At 37.0% G+C, this 17,254-nt stretch overlaps 1 protein-coding gene across 2 annotated transcripts; it reads left to right on the top strand.

Moving 5' to 3' along the window:
* Window positions 1–556: 556 nt before the first annotated feature.
* On the top strand, window positions 557–2,909 carry LOC120282516 (probable E3 ubiquitin-protein ligase RHC2A). Of its 2 annotated transcripts, none has more exons than XR_005542977.1 (4): window positions 557–1,196; window positions 1,321–1,521; window positions 1,728–1,832; window positions 2,663–2,909. XR_005542977.1 is itself a non-coding variant. In XM_039289339.1 (4 exons), the coding sequence occupies exons 1-3, from the start codon at window positions 587–589 to the stop codon at window positions 1,825–1,827; spliced, it is 927 nt and encodes a 308-aa protein (XP_039145273.1). In that variant the 5' UTR covers window positions 557–586; the 3' UTR covers window positions 1,828–1,832; window positions 2,663–2,909. The 2 variants fall into 2 exon arrangements, 1 of the variants encoding a protein (XP_039145273.1); XM_039289339.1 differs by having other exon boundaries at window positions 1,712–1,832.
* Window positions 2,910–17,254: the final 14,345 nt, after the last annotated feature.

Below are 17,254 nucleotides of genomic sequence, written 5' to 3' on the forward strand. Positions count from 1 at the left end.
ACAAAATAAAATAAAAAAGAACTCATAGGTTTTTTTTTTATTTTTTTATTTTACGGTGTGATTAGTTATCATATACACTCCTACACTATTTATGTTAACCTAATTCAATGGAAGTCAAATGCTTAATTGCTACAGTTTGCCCTGGTGGTAGGTCAAATTATTATAGTTCTAAAAACAAATGTTATTTTGAAATTCATTAAAGTTTAAAATTCCTCCATGCAACCTAATAAACAACTCACAAAAACATATCATAAGAAAAACTATTCTCAAAGTCAATTTCTTCATATGTATTATATCTTCTCCAAATACACTCCTTCCTTTCTTTACTGAAACTTGCTTGCTATCAAGTATCAACTATAGAACAAGTAAGTCTACAAAAGTTAAGCCAAACCTAACAAGCCTTCTTTCCATGAGAATAGCTTTTGTATTTCCCTCAAAGCAATCCTTTTCATCTCATCTCCTCCCTTCCAAATCAACAAATCCATTACTTTATATGTATATATTCTCTTATATAGCTCCATAATCAAATCACATCTCTTCTAATTCTCGCAATAAGACAAAAAAACTAAGTCCCTCACGCATTATCATGTCTTCAAACCGTTTCTTCATCCATGGACCAAGAAGAGTTTGCCGTCTCTTTTGGTGCTATCAATGCCATTGCATGGTTCGCATAATTTCATCAAGCTCCATCGATGCCTTCTGTCCTCGTTGCTACGGCCAGTTCATCCATGAAGTACCCATGCCTCGACCTCAATATCTCGTCGACTTCTCCGGCTTTCATCCTCCTCCAACATGGCCTCGGGGACCTGTCATTTCCAGACGTCCTATTGCTCCACTTGAAGAACCATCTCTTCCTCCGGCTCCTCTTCCTGCAGTGAATCCTGCTGATGTCTACACCGGCCCTGGCCTTAATGAGCTCATTGAGGAGCTAACTCAGAATGATCGGCCCGGGTTGCCACCAGCTACAACATCGGCTATCGAATCAATGCCAACTGTTTATATTAGTGAAGCTCATCTTCTTGATGGCTCACAATGTCCTGTTTGCAAGGAAGAGTTTGTTTTAGGAGAGTCAGCGAGGGAGATGCCTTGCAAGCATGTTTATCATTCCGATTGCATTGTTCCTTGGCTTCGGATACACAATTCGTGTCCCGTGTGTCGATATCAGCTTCCCGGCGGAACCGAGGCTCCGGCATCAAGTAATCTGATTTCATTATGTCACAATGAAGATAAAACCCTGAAGATATATATACAGAAGGAAAAAGAAATAGTAAATTATTTTTTCTTATCTATAACTCTACCATGGATTTAATTTCATGACAGATAATCGAAGAATTAGAGAGAGTGATAGAGATGGTGGTCAAGGTCGAAGACAATGGGCGGCATGGCGGAATCCTATCTCTTTGCTATGGCCGGCTCGTGGTGGTTTATCAGACAATGGTTGGGATTATCCTTACGTTCATCGTCCTCATCATCCTCCTCCTCCTCCTTTGGAGAGTGATGGGTTGCAAGGGACTCCAAGTGGTAGTACTCGCTTAATCACTGCTCATCTTCTCGCATTTCTTGTTGTTTATTGTGCTCTTCTTTTATTTGGATTCAGGTTCAATTAATTTGTCCATATAATTTATGTTTTTATATATATACATAAATGTGGTGATATATATATAATTTGATTGAGATTGAGATTGAGATTGAATAACAAAATCTTAATCAGGTCATGTGGTTTTCAGCATTTTATGCATGGTGGCGCTCGTTGTTTCTTCTCTGACTCTTTGCATGGGTGTCTCTACGTTATGGAATAGTTCTCATTTGCCCTCGAGGAGCTACTGATGCAGTTGAGTTTTTTATTTTATTTTTTTTTTTGTGGGAGGTTTTCTCTTCTCTTCCATAATTTGTTATTGTTTTTGAACTCGTTTAAGAAGATTTTAGATTAATTAAAATCACTGAAGTTAAGATCATTATTTGTTTGCATCTATTAAATAATATTTATTTTTAGGTAAAAATATACAAATGTGTTAGTTTTAATGAATAAAATAATGCTTGGTTCAAAAACTAAAACGGAATGCTTAAATTAATGATTACCTCAACATGAGACTATGAGAGACGAACATTGTTTTTTTATCTAAGATTTTCATTTGAACCAACCTAGGTCATTCATATTTTCTGGTGAAATGTAGTACTATATATTTTTTAATTAATTTAAGGTTCTTTTTTAATAAGTATACCTTGATTACTTCTTCTTGAATAAGATAATTTTTAATTTTTAAATAAAAAATAAAAATAAGTGATTAATAACTTACATTATAGGAAAAAAAAAATTGACAACGAAATTAAAAAAAAAAATTGGTTTAGCAAGTAAACAAACATATACTACAAATAATCACTTTTCAAAGTGATATATAAGAAAAATATATATATATATATATATATTTTAAAGTGATAATTAAAAATATGCTGTTTGTTCCAGGAATGCATTATATATGCAGTGATAAATAAAAATATGCTATTTGTTCCAGGAATGTATACATACATACATACATAAATATTCGAAAAAAGAATTGTATAGAACATTAGATATATTTTTATTTGGAATTATCTGATCATTATGATATATGGCATTATGATAGAATGAAGGCAATATATATTTTTCTTGTCTATATTTCAGGTTAAACAGAAGACTTTGAACAAACCAATCAGTTGTTGATCCATGAAGGTTATCGGAAATTACCAAAAAGTCCACAAGCTCTCCATGTGTGAAAAATATAGCTTGGATTATTGAAGGAACTGCAAGGAGTCTTCAATCATAGTTCATTTATGGATTTTTTGGTGGAGTAATTGAGGACATGAACATGTGAATAAAGCGAATGTTAAGATATAGAAAATGAATTAATTATAGTTGTAAATATATGAAACAAAAAAACTATTTGGTTTGTTCATGTCTTATGTTGCTAATCTGCCTTTCCATCATCTGATTTAAAGAATCAAATTATTCACATAATTATAGTTTCTCACGTCGAATAAATTAGTTAAGTTCACTAAAGAACTTTTATGTGTAAATAGTAAATTTAAAATGGCATTCAAAATTGATGATTTAAGTTTGAAAAATATATATTAAAATGTCGATTTTTATGTGAGCCCCACCCTCAAATTAGATCCTAGCCGTCAATGCAAACTTTTTCAATCAGAGCAATTGATTTATAAGATTTTAAAACCCTTGTTCTTATCCTTGCGGTTACCAAATATCACGATCTGATTGCAACTCCACGGCCTACAATCTCCAGTTGTTGTAGGAAAAAAAACCCTAGCCCTCGTTTCCTTTACTTCAAGGTGGTGCCGGCAGCAAGGACGAGTGGATCTTCTTATTGAGAGTTGTTTTGCTTCTTTCAACGCAGGATCTTTGAGCTTTGTGCATAATATTAATGATTATTATTAATGCCGGTTGTCTCTAGATTTCTTTCTTTCTGAAACCCTAAAATTCGTTCCTATTTGTGATTCACCTTTAATCCTTAGATTTAGCCCTTGAGTTTCTAGGGTTTGTTTCCAATTTGTAGTTTGAAGGAGTTTTGTTTCTCTTTTGATGTGTGCACCTAAGCATATTCTTAGGATCTTGATCATGATGTTTTTATGGATTAATTCACATCCCAAGGATGAGATCTTGCAGGATATGTTTGATGTAATGTGAAGTATAGTTGATTGGGATACAATCTTTCGCCATGTGAAAGGAATTGTTAGCTGTTTTAGTTTGATAGGTTTCAGATTTTCATTTTTGACAATAGTAGAAATTCCTCTCCAATTTTAGGGATCTTAGAGGAATAATTTGGAGGAGAGTAAAATATAAAAGTTGTAGATTTTGATATTACCTAAATATTTGCAAAATTTTAGATTTTATGCATCTGTAGTTTTTGAGATATAGCCTTATTAGTATAATTATCTCGGATGATATTTCTGTGCAGAACTTGAAGAATCATGGCCAATTTTGATGATCAGGAAGATTGAATTAGATAAGTTGAAAAATAATAAACCTGTTCATTTTTGAGTTTTCTGATTGTCAGTAAAATTTCATTACTTTTGGAGCTGTAGGTTGAGAGATATACATATTTTAAAGTATATATCTGAAATATAAGTTTGCAGAAATAGTTGGAGATTCAATTGAATGTTATAAATTGAGTAGTACTCTAAATTATGTAAATTTCGGCTATGTCATAGTGTTAGGTGTCTATTATTCCCAGAATTTTGAAATTTGTGATTTGGAAAAGTGTAAGTGAAGTTATGAGGGTTTTAGTACTCATTGATCATGTTGGAATTATTGATATGGCTTTTAGAGTGGGTAATTGCTATTGTACCCTCACAATAATCAATATTTGGGAGTGTAGAACAATACTTTGAATTTTTTGCATTTGTACCTTTCTAAATTTTTTTTTTATACCATTGCTTGTAAGCCTCGATTTTGTTATTTAAAGTTAATAGGATTTCTTCCCAAATATAGGACATGCCAAAGGTGTAAGGTTTGGTAGTATTTTTGGGTGTTAATCAGGTAAGTATCCCACACATAAACCCTATTATATGTATATACTTGAAAATTCAAGTTTTGTTAACTTTTGGAATTTTTAAAGAAAATTATTGATTATTTTGACATATATATATTTTGAATTATTTATTTATTATTATTTTTGGAATTACTTTAAATTATTTGAAATTTTGAGTTAATGATATTTTATTTGGGATTAGAATTATCTGAAGATATATATTTTAAATTTGGATTATTTAATTTGTAAAATTTTAAATAGTTTATCTAAATATGTATTATTCCAATTATGAATTTCAGATATGTTTTAGTTAATTTCTGATTAATTATTATTATTATTTTTTTAAAATTATATGTTCATGTTTGAATTCAAGTAAGTGGTTTATTTTGCTATGATAAAATGGGATTATGCGACTGCTAAAAATTTTGTTTCGCAAATTATTCGTCTTATGCCCAATGCGAATTTTGTTAGTTTATTGTTTTGTGAACATGCAGTATTTTGACATAGAAACTAGTCCCCAATCAACTATGCAAGAACCCTGTCACTGGGGGTTAAACACTGACCTTGTCGACACGTATTTTGATCTAGAAACTATAGTTTCCCATCGCTTGCCATCGGTGAAGAATATCGGCCTTTGATAATTTTGGCTAGCGGTCACCGAGGGTAAAAATATGACTTTTGATAAATTTTGTCTCGGGTCACCGAGGGTAAATATATGAATTCTATGATTTTGTTTTGGCAATAGTTGCTTGGGGGACCTATATGCTTAAATTTTTGACATCTATGTTTATGTGAAACAAATTTGTTTTGGTGATTTTGCAATTTGATAAATTATGATTTTGTATAAGTGATCCCTATATTTTAGTGGGTGCTTACTGGGCTGTCAAGCTCATAAATTTTGTTGATATTTTTTTTTTTCAGATCAGGAGTAGAGGTCAGTGGTAGATATCTTAGCAAGGATCGTTGGGCCATCGCCGTTTTATTTAGTTTGTAATAAGTCCCGATTGTTGTGGGCCTAAGTTTTATTTGAATAAGTTTATATTGTTTTTGCAATCCATTGAGTTTGATTCTTTGTTCTGTTTTGGATCAGGATTTGAGGCCTTGTATGCCTACTTGGTTTCGACCTTTTAGGTGTACGACCGTTTGTCAGCGTCCTGGGTCCATAAAGCTGGGTTCGGGGCGTGACATTTTATATTAAAAAAAAAAAGAAATTATATAAAGTAAAAATAATACAAAAGATGAAGGACAATGTAACGAGTAATCAACTAAAATTTGCTATGAGATCTAAGGCCTCACAGCAATTGACAGAGAGAATTATCAATATCCGATTTAGTGTTCATTCATTCACCAATAAGATTGGAAATATATTTAAGCAACCACTCTGTTACTATATAGCATTCAAGCCAAGTTCCAGATCTATACTTCCAGACTAATTAAGAATCATACGAATAGATAAAAAGAACAAACTCATATGGAAAGCAGGAAAATATATCTAACATTCACTTATTATACTACTAATAAAAGTCATTAGTAGCCATGACACCTCCGATGATCTCGGCGGAACCCATGAATTGCAATATCCCAGCTTTCTCACCAGAAAAGACCAAGCCTTACTCCATTCACAGCATACCCTTCGATACTTTTTTCCCTCCTTTTTATAGTCCCTCCCACCTAGGCCATAATAACCTCCTTATACCATTTGCTGCCCTTTTTCACTCTTTGGCTCCTCTTTTGCATACCACATGTCACGTCTTTATTAATTAGCAATGTTTTCAGAACCGGACCGGACAAGCAGAACCAGGAACCGGCTGGCAGTCTGGTCCGGTTCTATAAAACTGGTTGACTGGGAGTCAATCCTATCAAACCTAGTCAAATCCGGTGAACCTGCAGGTTTAACCAGAACAGGGTTGACCCATGTTCTCAATTTTTACACATTTGAATGTGCCACGGCCAAAGCAAAGAACGGTGTCACGGTGAAGAGTGCAGTAGCTGGATGTGGCTAGGATTTGGCAGTTGACCTTGGAATCGAGATCGAACTCCTTCCCAGTGAGACACTCGGCAATCTTGCCCCGACACTCCGATTTGGGTGGGATCCAGTCGAGATTGTGGCCGAAAACAGAAGCGCCGATGATGAGGAGAAGGAAGAGAAGGAGAAGAGAGATGAAGGAACGATGGAATCCTTCCGCCATTGAAGAGAGGGTTGGAGAGATGCTAGTGTTTCTCTCTCTATAAGAAGGTTTGGGTTTAGACTTTAGAGAGAGAGAGAGAGAGAGAGAGAGAGGAGCGTGAATGGAAGGGGTCACATAGAGAGATGGGGAAAAGGGTTTGGGAAAGGACCACGGAGTTTGGGTTTATTAATATATATATTATATATATTAATATTATGTAATATATATAATACTAATATAATTATTACATCATCCGGTTCAACCAAACTGGGTCATCCGGTCTAACCAATTGACCCATGACCCAATTGTTTGGCCGGTTCACTTTCCAGTCTGGTACTGAAAACATTGTTAATTAGATACTTCCTTGGATTGAACCACACGTCCCACCTTTGACTTGTCTTCCTTGATATTCTCGTGCCCTGACTAGCTCCCCTCTCTAGAATATTCTCCTTTCCCTTGGGTGCTTGTTGACTTATCAACATTCTCTGGAAAACCCTTAATCTTATTCACCTTTGACCAGTCCAAGTCACTAGCCATTTTGATCATCATGTATGGAAATGATACCATAGTCATTACATTACCCTCCTTGTCAAGATAGACCTTGTCCTTAAGGTCGGAAAAAAAGGATATTGTTGATGAAGAAGGTGAACATCCTCCTAAGTATTGTCATATGAGGGTAAGCCCTCCCACTGCACTAACATTTGTAAGAGCTTCTGCATGTTATGAATCACTTGACGAACTCCAAAAATAGACTATGGTTGAAGGTATGACCCTTCCTTTGTGATGAGCAATGAAGTGGAACTAGAGAATGTGTAAGATCTCCAAGACATTTCTTCAATAAGGAAGCATGGAATACTAAGTAAATATGGACTAGTGGAGGTAACTATAATTTATATGCCATTGATCCCAGTTTCTGAATAATTTGGAATGGACCAAAATACTTCATGTGAAGTTTTTGGTGTCGCTTCAGAGCTACCAAATGCTGCTGGTAAGGTCATAACTTCATGAACACCAAATCACCAATGTTATATGATACTTCAACATGCTTCTCATTGGCAAAGAGATTTATACGCTCTTTCGCCCAAACAAGATTTTGCTTCAATTACTGCAACGGGGGGATTCTTCTTATTGGAGTAATATGTTAGAAGTGGTGGAGAATCATGACCATACATGACCTTAAATGGTGGTATGCTAGTGCTGCTATGATTGGTTATGTTATACTAGAATTTAACCCAAGGAAGTAAGTACAACAAACTCAGAGGGTTGTCCCTAATAATACAACACAAATACTATTCCAAGCATTTGTTTAATGCCTCAGTTTGGCCATCCGATTGAGGATGGTAGGCTAGTGAAAGGCTAGAGTGGTATCCATACTTTGGAACAAATGTAGCATAAACCTACTGGTTAAAGCCTTATCCCTATTACTAACTATGTTCTTTGGGACCCCATGTAGTTTAGCAACATGGTGGATGAAAGCTTCAGCCGCAGAGCTGCTTGTAAAATCATTGCAAAGAGTGATAAAATGACCATACTTGGAAAGGCGGGCAATGACAACCATTATCACCAAATAACCCTTGGCGCATGGTAAACCCGAATAACCCTTTCTAATTCCTTGCTAGTGAAATTGTTGCGCAAGACATGCGTATGTGCGAGTATATCTAGCATGCCCACCTATCAAGAATGCATAAAATATGTGTAATAATTTTGTCTCGCAGATGTGGATCAATAGGTACAATTATTTTGCCCTTACACCAGAAGAGATTATTTTTTCAACAATATTGTGAATCACCAGTAGAGTTTGCTTGGATAGCCTGTATGATTGGACCCAGTAGTAAATCTATTTTTTGTAAGCACTGAATGGACTTAATCATATCGTAGTATGGTTGAGAAACTGATAATGAGAAACACCAAGACAACACATCAACCGCCAGATTGTCCCTGCGAGGTTTATATTCAATGGTGAAGTTGGAACCCAATAGCTTAGGTAACCATTGTTGTTGTTCTGACTTTTGGATAGCTTGGGAAGTCAAGTTCTTGAGTTCTTACTAGTTAGTTCTATTACAATAAAAGGATGTTAAGGTTATTAAGTTGCAGGTGAACCAGTTCTCTGTATTGACGAAGAAATATTCTTACTTCATTAAAGAAACAAAGTTGGGTTCATACACCCTTTTAGTACAAGGAAAGCAACTTTTGAAAAGGTCTTCATCATCTCGTGTTAAGTCTCGAGATACAAAACATCCGCTCCCTTAACCTCGTACATAAAGTAGAGAATATTCTAGTCCATCAAAACATAATAAATGAAAAGACAAAACACTGTAAGATCATAAAAGGTCTTCTCTCATTGGGTAGAGAGAAATAAGGCTTTTGTAGTGGAGGATTCGTGTATACATTAGCTGTTTGAAAAGTCAAAGTCTCTTTTTTGCTTCCTTAATCACAAATGACCAATCCTCTCTCTCTTGCATGATATTTTCAAGCATCTTACAACACCCTTCCTTGCTTGAAAATTCTCCTAAACCTAACAACATCCTTAGATAATTATACTTCTTGAAAATTCTCAGTAGTCTCACTTTTCATATTGGTGATTCATCACTTGGGACATTCTTAGCACTTGCATACAAGGGTGTTGCAACATCATCATCAGTATGAATAGTCATTGACGATCTTGATGCTAAGTTAGTTTCATGTGTCGGGTTGCTTATCTCCTCAGTTGGACCTTTGTACATTATCAATAGTGCATCTTCTATCTTGATTCTCCAATTCCACCCTGCACCTTCCTTAAATACTACACCCTTGCTCAGTGTCACCTTACAAGTAATTGGGTTATACAAACAATATGCCTTAGTGTATGAGCAGTATTCTATAAGTACACATTTTTCAAATCTTGTGTCTAATTTTTGAAGTTTATGAGATGGAATTAAGGAGTATGCAATACAACCAAATACTCTTAGATGACTCACCGTGGGCTTGTATCAATACCATGATTCAAAGGGGGTTTTGTTCCTTACAACACTAGTAGGTGTAATATTGATGAGGTATACTGCTGCAGTCACAATTTCTACCCAAAGGTTGTTTGGTAGCCCCTTGTGTCTTATGATGTGAGCTTTGAGCTGCCTTATGATGCAGCGCTTTTCACAAAATGAGTTGAATTCGGCACTTGTAAATTCTCCACCGTTATTTGTGCCCAACACTTTGATTCTAAACCTTGATTATTTCTCCACCATTGACTTGAACTTCTAAAACTTTTAACATGCTTATGACTTTTGTTTTAGGCAAAAAACCTAGTACATACGGCTATGATCATCTACAAACAATAGGTAATATTTGCTTCCTGCCAAAGAATTTGTCTGCTTAGGTCCACAAATGTCCACATGTCTCAACTACTGACGAGCACGTGTATTCCTAATTTTCTTGGTTTGAAATGGCTTTCTCACTTGCTACTCCATCACACATGTTTCATATTGATGAAATTTTGTGATATTAGGCAGCCCCAACACCATCTTGTTGCAGTTCAAACTCTTTAATGCTTCAACCTGTATCTTCTTGTCATCACCCAGTCTTACTGTAATCTTTGAAGACTCATCAAGATCTTTGAACAACTCCTTGATGCCAGACATGTGATTTGAGCAGCCACTGTCCACCAGTGAGAGTGAGGTTGCTCTCTCTTCACCTTCAAGTTGAACCATAAACAGGTTGCTCACTTCCTTTTCCTCTACAACTAGAGTAGTGCCCTTCTTTGCATTTCTATCTCTATACCAGCAGTCTATCTTCTTGTGGCCAAATTTCATACACAAATGACACTGTAGATTCCCTCTGTAGGTTCTTTGTTCACAGTGATGTTGTTTGTAATCAGTTCCTTTGCCATTTCCTCTTCCACGTGCTATGCCCTAAGATGAATCTCTCCTCGCCCTCTAAATGAATGCTTACAATTGTCCTTCAACCCAGATGTTTCTCCTTTGATGTGCAGAGCCTTCACCTCCTTTTCTACATGTTCATGAGCTTGACTTTTAAGTCTAGCATCATGAGCCATATGCGATCCATTGACTTCATCCATAGTAACTACATGATTGAACTTCAGACCCAATCTCCTTAGTAAGTTCTCAACAGCTATAGCTTCAGGTATAGTGTCTCCTAAGACCTTTATTTGATTCACTAGATCCATAACGCTAGTGATATAGTCCTGAACTCTTTCACTACTTCCAATTCAAAGAGTCTCAAATGATTGTCTTAGTGTTTGGAGTTTTACAGCAACAATTTTAGGATTCCCTTAACACATCCTTTGCAGGATGATCCACACTTCTTTTGTTGTGTTTGCAGATACTATATGGGAGATCAACGGCCGGGTGTGTGTGCTTGTTGAATAAAGTACAAGACCTTTGCATCCTTCTTCCTATTTTCTCTCACCCTAGCTTCATCCCCATGCTTCAAAAATCCTTTATAACCTAGCTCCCAGATATCTTGTGATCTGAATAGTGTTTTTATCATTATGCTCTAGTGATCATACCTTTCTCCATCAAAGGCTAGCATAACTGGTCTAGAGACTCGTATTGAGTTATTGTTTAATGCCATTCTGCTAGTCTTAATCTCAACTGTAAGCTATGATACCACTGTTACGATAAAAAGATGTCGAGGTTATTGAGGTGCAGATGAACCAGCTTTCTATATTGAAGAAGAAACAATAATAAAGAGAGAACAAATGTAGCAAGCTTGACTTTCTTACTTCATTAAAGAAACAAAGCTGGGTTTATACACCTTTTTAATACAAGGAAAGCACCTTTTGAAAAGATCTTCATCATCTCATGTTAAGTCTTGAGATACAAAACATCCATTCCCTTAACCTCGTACATAAAGTAGAGAATCTAGTACATCAAAACATAATAAATGACAAGACAAAATACTGTAAGATCATAAAAGATCTTCTCTCATTGGGTAGAGAAAAGTAAGGCTCTTGTTGTGGAGGATTCTTGCATACATTGGCTGTTAGAAAGTCAAAGTCTCTCTTTTGTTTCCTTAATCGCAGATGATCAATCCTCTCTCTCTTGCATGATATTTTCAAGAATCTTGTAACAAATTCTAATGGTGAAAGTATGACCAATTAAATAAAGCATGAACTTGCCAATAACTTCTATAATAGCATACAATTCCCAAACATACACCGATTGTTGTTGTATCCTAATAGTCATCCTTTTGGAGAAATAAGAAATGGGATGATCATATTGGGTTAGTACTGCACCAATGCCAAACCCGAAGGTGTCATTCTTTAGAACAAAAGTTTGTGAGAAGTTGGGCAATTTTAAAACTGGTGTTGAAGTGATCGCCATCTTAAGATAATGAAATGCTTCTTCAGCTTGAGATGTCCAATGGAAATCATCCTTCTTGAGAAGGTTTGTTAGTGGCTTAGAAATATGAGCATAACGATCTATAAAGTGGCGATAATAACCACTCAGGCATAAGAACTCCCTCAACTGCTTCAATGATGATGCTAATGGCCACTGTAAAATAGCTTTAACATTTGTCTTATCCATCTAAACGTACCATGCTCTGAAAGAAAATGTCCTATATAATCCACCTCCATAATGCCAAATGAACATTTTGAGAATTTGGTGAGCAGATGATGGTGATATAATGTAGCTAAGATAATCTCCAAGTCTTGCAAATGAAAACCCATGATGCACTATAAACTAAAATGTCATCGAAAAAAATAAGGAAGTGCAAAGTGAAATATCTTGTTCATTAATGATTGGAAGGTAGCCGGAGCATTGGAAAGGCCTAATGACATTATGAGTTATTGGATGTGGCCATGATGAGTGACACGTCCGAATATGCGTGTAAACCGCAAGTGCACGGGTGTCGAAGTAATAATTACCCGGTGAGTCGGGTAGTCAAATCCACAGGGAACAAGGCTACTAGTACTAACTTCTCCTCTGCTCTCTAGCCTAATGATAATGGGATAGTGTGGTGATTTAATGTGTGAAGAAATGAATACCGGAGATAAATATACAAGGGTAAAATAGAGGAAGATCTCAATCAGTAAAATTTGGGTATTCAGGCAATGATTCCCCTAGGATTCAGGTATTAGGTACCAGATATGCAAAGTGTTTCTATGATGAGTAAGTTAAGTCACGAAAATCCAAATATAATGGGATTTGTCTCCAGATCACCGATACTAGCCACCTACGAGGTCCCGGTGGAGAAATCGCTCAATCTTAAAACCTCACACCACATATGACCGCAAAGCACTCTAGGGATTCTGAAAGGTGTAACCGATTTCTAAAGATTAATCCAACCCCAATTCTCGGAGAAGGATCCTAACCCCCTACAAGGTCCCGGCGGAGAAATCGAGCAATCTCAGGCCTCCCACCAAATATGGTTACTTAGAGTCTAGGGAATGGAGATAGAATACACCAATCGGAGGGGAAAGGAGATACTTCACTATCTCATGTCTCACCCTCTCAACCCTCTTCAATCTTGAGGTTCTAACCCTAATGGAGATCTCTCTCCCACCAAGGCAACAAATCATGTAAACCAAATAACCACAAGATCAACAAGGCAAGCAAGCATTAAACAATCAAGAATGAAACTTAATCAAACTCGGATTAAATAGAAACACAAAGAAAATCCACACAAGATGAGAATCCTAGGGTTCACAAGCCCAAATACCCTCTAGGGTTTTAGTTCTCCATGGAGCAACATACAAAACACACCATCAATGAATGAAAGTACATTAAAACCATAGAAATAAACCCCCTTATATATGAACTGATGGCCCTGATGGAGAGCTTCGATGTCTTGAAGGACCCTCTCCGAAGCTAGGTTCATCGGTGGCTTCCATGATGCTATGACGGAGGAGGAATCGATCAAAGTTGGTGACAAAGCGCCTCCCAAGCCGCAAAGACCTTCTCTCCAAACCCTAGCCGTCTCACCCTTCGAGAGTCGTGATAAGTGCTTGTGCGATAAGAATACGAAGTGCTCTTTCGTTGTGTTGAGCATAACTTTTCTCGGGTTTTAACACTAATATGTGTGTATTTATGTTACTTTCATGCAGATAGGGTTGTGAGGCCAATTATGATAGAAAGAAGCCAATATGGGCCGTAATGCACCAATTTGGAGGAAATCTTGCTAAGGTTCAAACGCGAAGACATAGGTCGGGTTCGAGATGCGGGAATGTGTGCCAACCTCCTCGTATTCGAGTTAGCACAATTATTTGAAGGGGCACAAGGGCAGTCACATTCAAGCATTCTGACTTGTGCATATTGAACAAGATCTCCACCAACATGTCCGTTACTGAAGAAGCAAAGTGATCCACGATGTAAACGTGTGCCCGATTGCGTTACCTAGATGAAAGCATGGATTCGGGAGTATTTCGGGCTGGTACTATAGCAAAAACTGTAGCAAAATACTATAGTAGCACTGTTTACAGACGGCCGAGAAAACAGAAAAACAGAGAATCCACACGGGCGCGTGGAAATTCTACACACCCATGTGAAAAATCCATAGGGGCGCCCACACGGGCGTGTGGATTCTCGATTCCAGCTCTTTAAAAGCCGATTTCAGCCCCGATATCAGTATTCTTTTCTCCATCTTTTCCTGAACTTGAGAGAGGGCGGCGGCTAGGGTTTTGAGAGGTATTGACTAGGGCTTTGGAGAGGTTCTAGGCCGGACAAAGGGACCCTTGCGACGAGTAGAGGACTCTCCACGAGACCATCGCCACGACTAACGAGGGGGTTTCCTATGGATGCTTTGTTTTTACATTCGATTTCATTGATTGTATCTAGCTCCATGGAGAGCGAAACCCCTAGTGGGTACTTGGGTATTTGTGAACCCTAGGATGTTTTCATTTCATTGAAGTTCTTTATTATGCTTTCAATTAATTGATGTTTTTGTGACTTCTAATCTTGGAGACTTGATTGTATGAATACTCCCCTAGAGTGACACTAGGGTTGAGAGTTCTTGTTGGTAACTCTTGTGAGTGAGTGACACACCATGAGAGTTAGACAAAGCTAGATTGGAGAGGGTTGAGAGGGTGAGTCGAGATGTAGCGTGGCTGGGGCTTAGTTGCGAATGCAACGGAGTGAAGCGTTGAAGTGATTTTAGCACCTAGGGCTTAATTGTGGCTAGGGATCTTCCACCTAGACCAAAGGGTTAGATCTATACACAAGAATAGGGTTATCACTTGGAGTCCCTAGAGCTCATTGCAATTCTATGCGAGTGTGAGGTTGAGAGGTTATTTAATCTCTCTTCCGGGACATGTATAGAGTTAGGCATGTTTGACCTTAGATTTGGGATCATGTAATTAAGGATTTCCACGACTCATAGTTGCATCAATTAGGAAATATAATAGAGGGTTCTTGCACTTGAAACGATTGTCCTAGGCAGATCAATATCCGGGTATCCCATCTTTATCGATTGCCTTACCTTCTCCTTTACTTGTGCTCCCTATCTTGTTGCTTTTTTATTCGTTATTTCATATTTTATGACACATATCACTATTCATGTTCTACATTAGTTAAGAAACAACTTAAGTGTCTTTATTCCCTACTCTCTATGGATACGATATCCACTCATCTTGGATTATTACTTCAACACCCGTGCACTTGCGGTTTACACGCGTATACGGACATGTCAAGCTGCTAAAAAGATGAGAAAGAATATGGCAAAATAACTATTTATAGGCCTTAGACCGCGTCTGTCACGTGCCCCCACGCGCCCGCGTAGGCTGCAGGAATTTCCACGCGGGCACGTGAACATCAATTCTGCTACAGTACTTAGCTACAATAAATGCTACAGTATTTCACTACGGTACTTAGCTACAGCCAACTAGTGAATTGACTTGAATCTTCTTGGAAGTTGGCACATATCTCCACATTCATGAACTCCTCTCGTGTCTTGGTCCTTGAATTGAATAAGAACTCCCAACATTGTGTCTTTATAGCCTATCTTTGTTTCTTTTTTACTCTTCAAGGCATTCACAACCTATATGCATAAAAGAACACCAAATACACAATATGAGACATAAACCATGGTATAAATGATGCTCAATGCCTATAAAACATATATAGAAATATGTCTACTCAAGCACTTATCAAACCCCCCACACTTAAGCCTTTGCTTGTCCTCAAGCAAAATTAAACATTAAATTCATGGAAAGAAAAGAGAAGTGCTTGGCCTTAGGTTCACCAAAAGAGTACAAGAATAAAATTCTAAAGTCATGGAGGGAGTCAAACATTAGACAAAACACTCAATGCTCTAACAAACAATCGAATAAAAAACGAAAGTGATAAAATCCGAATGCGTATGTGTGTGTGTGAAAACCCAACTCATGTCAAAACTATGTCCACTACTAAGTTCTTATTAATACGGGACTTATTTATGAATAAAAAGAATAGGTAGTACCTTCACACAATCCTCTAAGGTAACCCTCTCCCAAGATGCCTCCCAAGTGGCTTCCACACTTTCGAGGTGGTAGGTCTTTCTACCAAGAGTGGTAGCTTTCACACATCCCATGAGATAGCTCTTTCTCTCATTAAGGCATAACAAGTATCCGACTTATGAGAGTAGCTACATACATCATGGGTGGTAGCTCTTTCCGTCCCCTATGTACAAACAACAAACAATTTCCAATTCTTTTTCAAATTTTTTTCTGATGATTTTTCCTCTAATTTTTTTTCAAATAAAAACTAGCACACTAAAGTCCTAAACACAATGAACTAGAGTTTTCATAGGTCTAATGAGTGAGAAAAGTGCACAAAGAGCAATCAGACAAAAATATTCAATGAAATTGGATGAAAACTAGAGCATGATAAAATCTAATGTTTACAACCTCCAAAAACTAAGAATTAAACTCTTAACCCTAAGGTGAACCTTCATTGGCAACAAGAGCATGCTCATGAAAACACAAGTAAAAGTCATGTATAGGTGAACCCTCCCCCACACTTAAGATGTACATTGTCCTCAATGTACGCATGCAAGCACAATAACGATAGTATCAATGGAAGCAAAAATGTGTGTGGGAATATAATTAAAACAATACTCTATTGAACTCCTCATTAACCGTTTGGTGAAGTCTAGCTCATGGGCTTGTTGCATAGGTTACGAAGCTCACACAACCATGTGACAACGCACATGATCGTGTTTATGACTAAAACACCATCAACATCACTCTCAAGGCCATCTGCACGTATAGAAGGGGTTCAGTAAAGCACAATAAAGAAGAAAAGATGTGCGAGTTCTTATTACTAAAACAAATGAAGCACAAACTCGCACAAATAAAATGAAGCACAAAGATAACTAAAGTCTAAAACATAAAATAAAGAAAACTAAAAATGAAAACAAAAGTAAAGAAAACTAAAGTCTCACGAGTGGGACGCTTCAAGCATCGACGTCATCTTCTGGTGTTGACGGTGTGCCAAAAGATTGTTCTCATCCAAGGTTAACCGTATGAAATTAAAGCATTTCGGAACAAGTTTTTCAGTCCTTGGTGTCATACCTGCAAATAAAGCTTCAAAAGAAGTAAGTTAAACATGAATTTGATGAGTATAGGGCTCCACGAGGGCGTGGAGGGCAATC

This window comes from Dioscorea cayenensis, chromosome 18, assembly GCF_009730915.1.
Source record: "Dioscorea cayenensis subsp. rotundata cultivar TDr96_F1 chromosome 18, TDr96_F1_v2_PseudoChromosome.rev07_lg8_w22 25.fasta, whole genome shotgun sequence".
Lineage (NCBI taxonomy): Eukaryota > Viridiplantae > Streptophyta > Magnoliopsida > Dioscoreales > Dioscoreaceae > Dioscorea > Dioscorea cayenensis.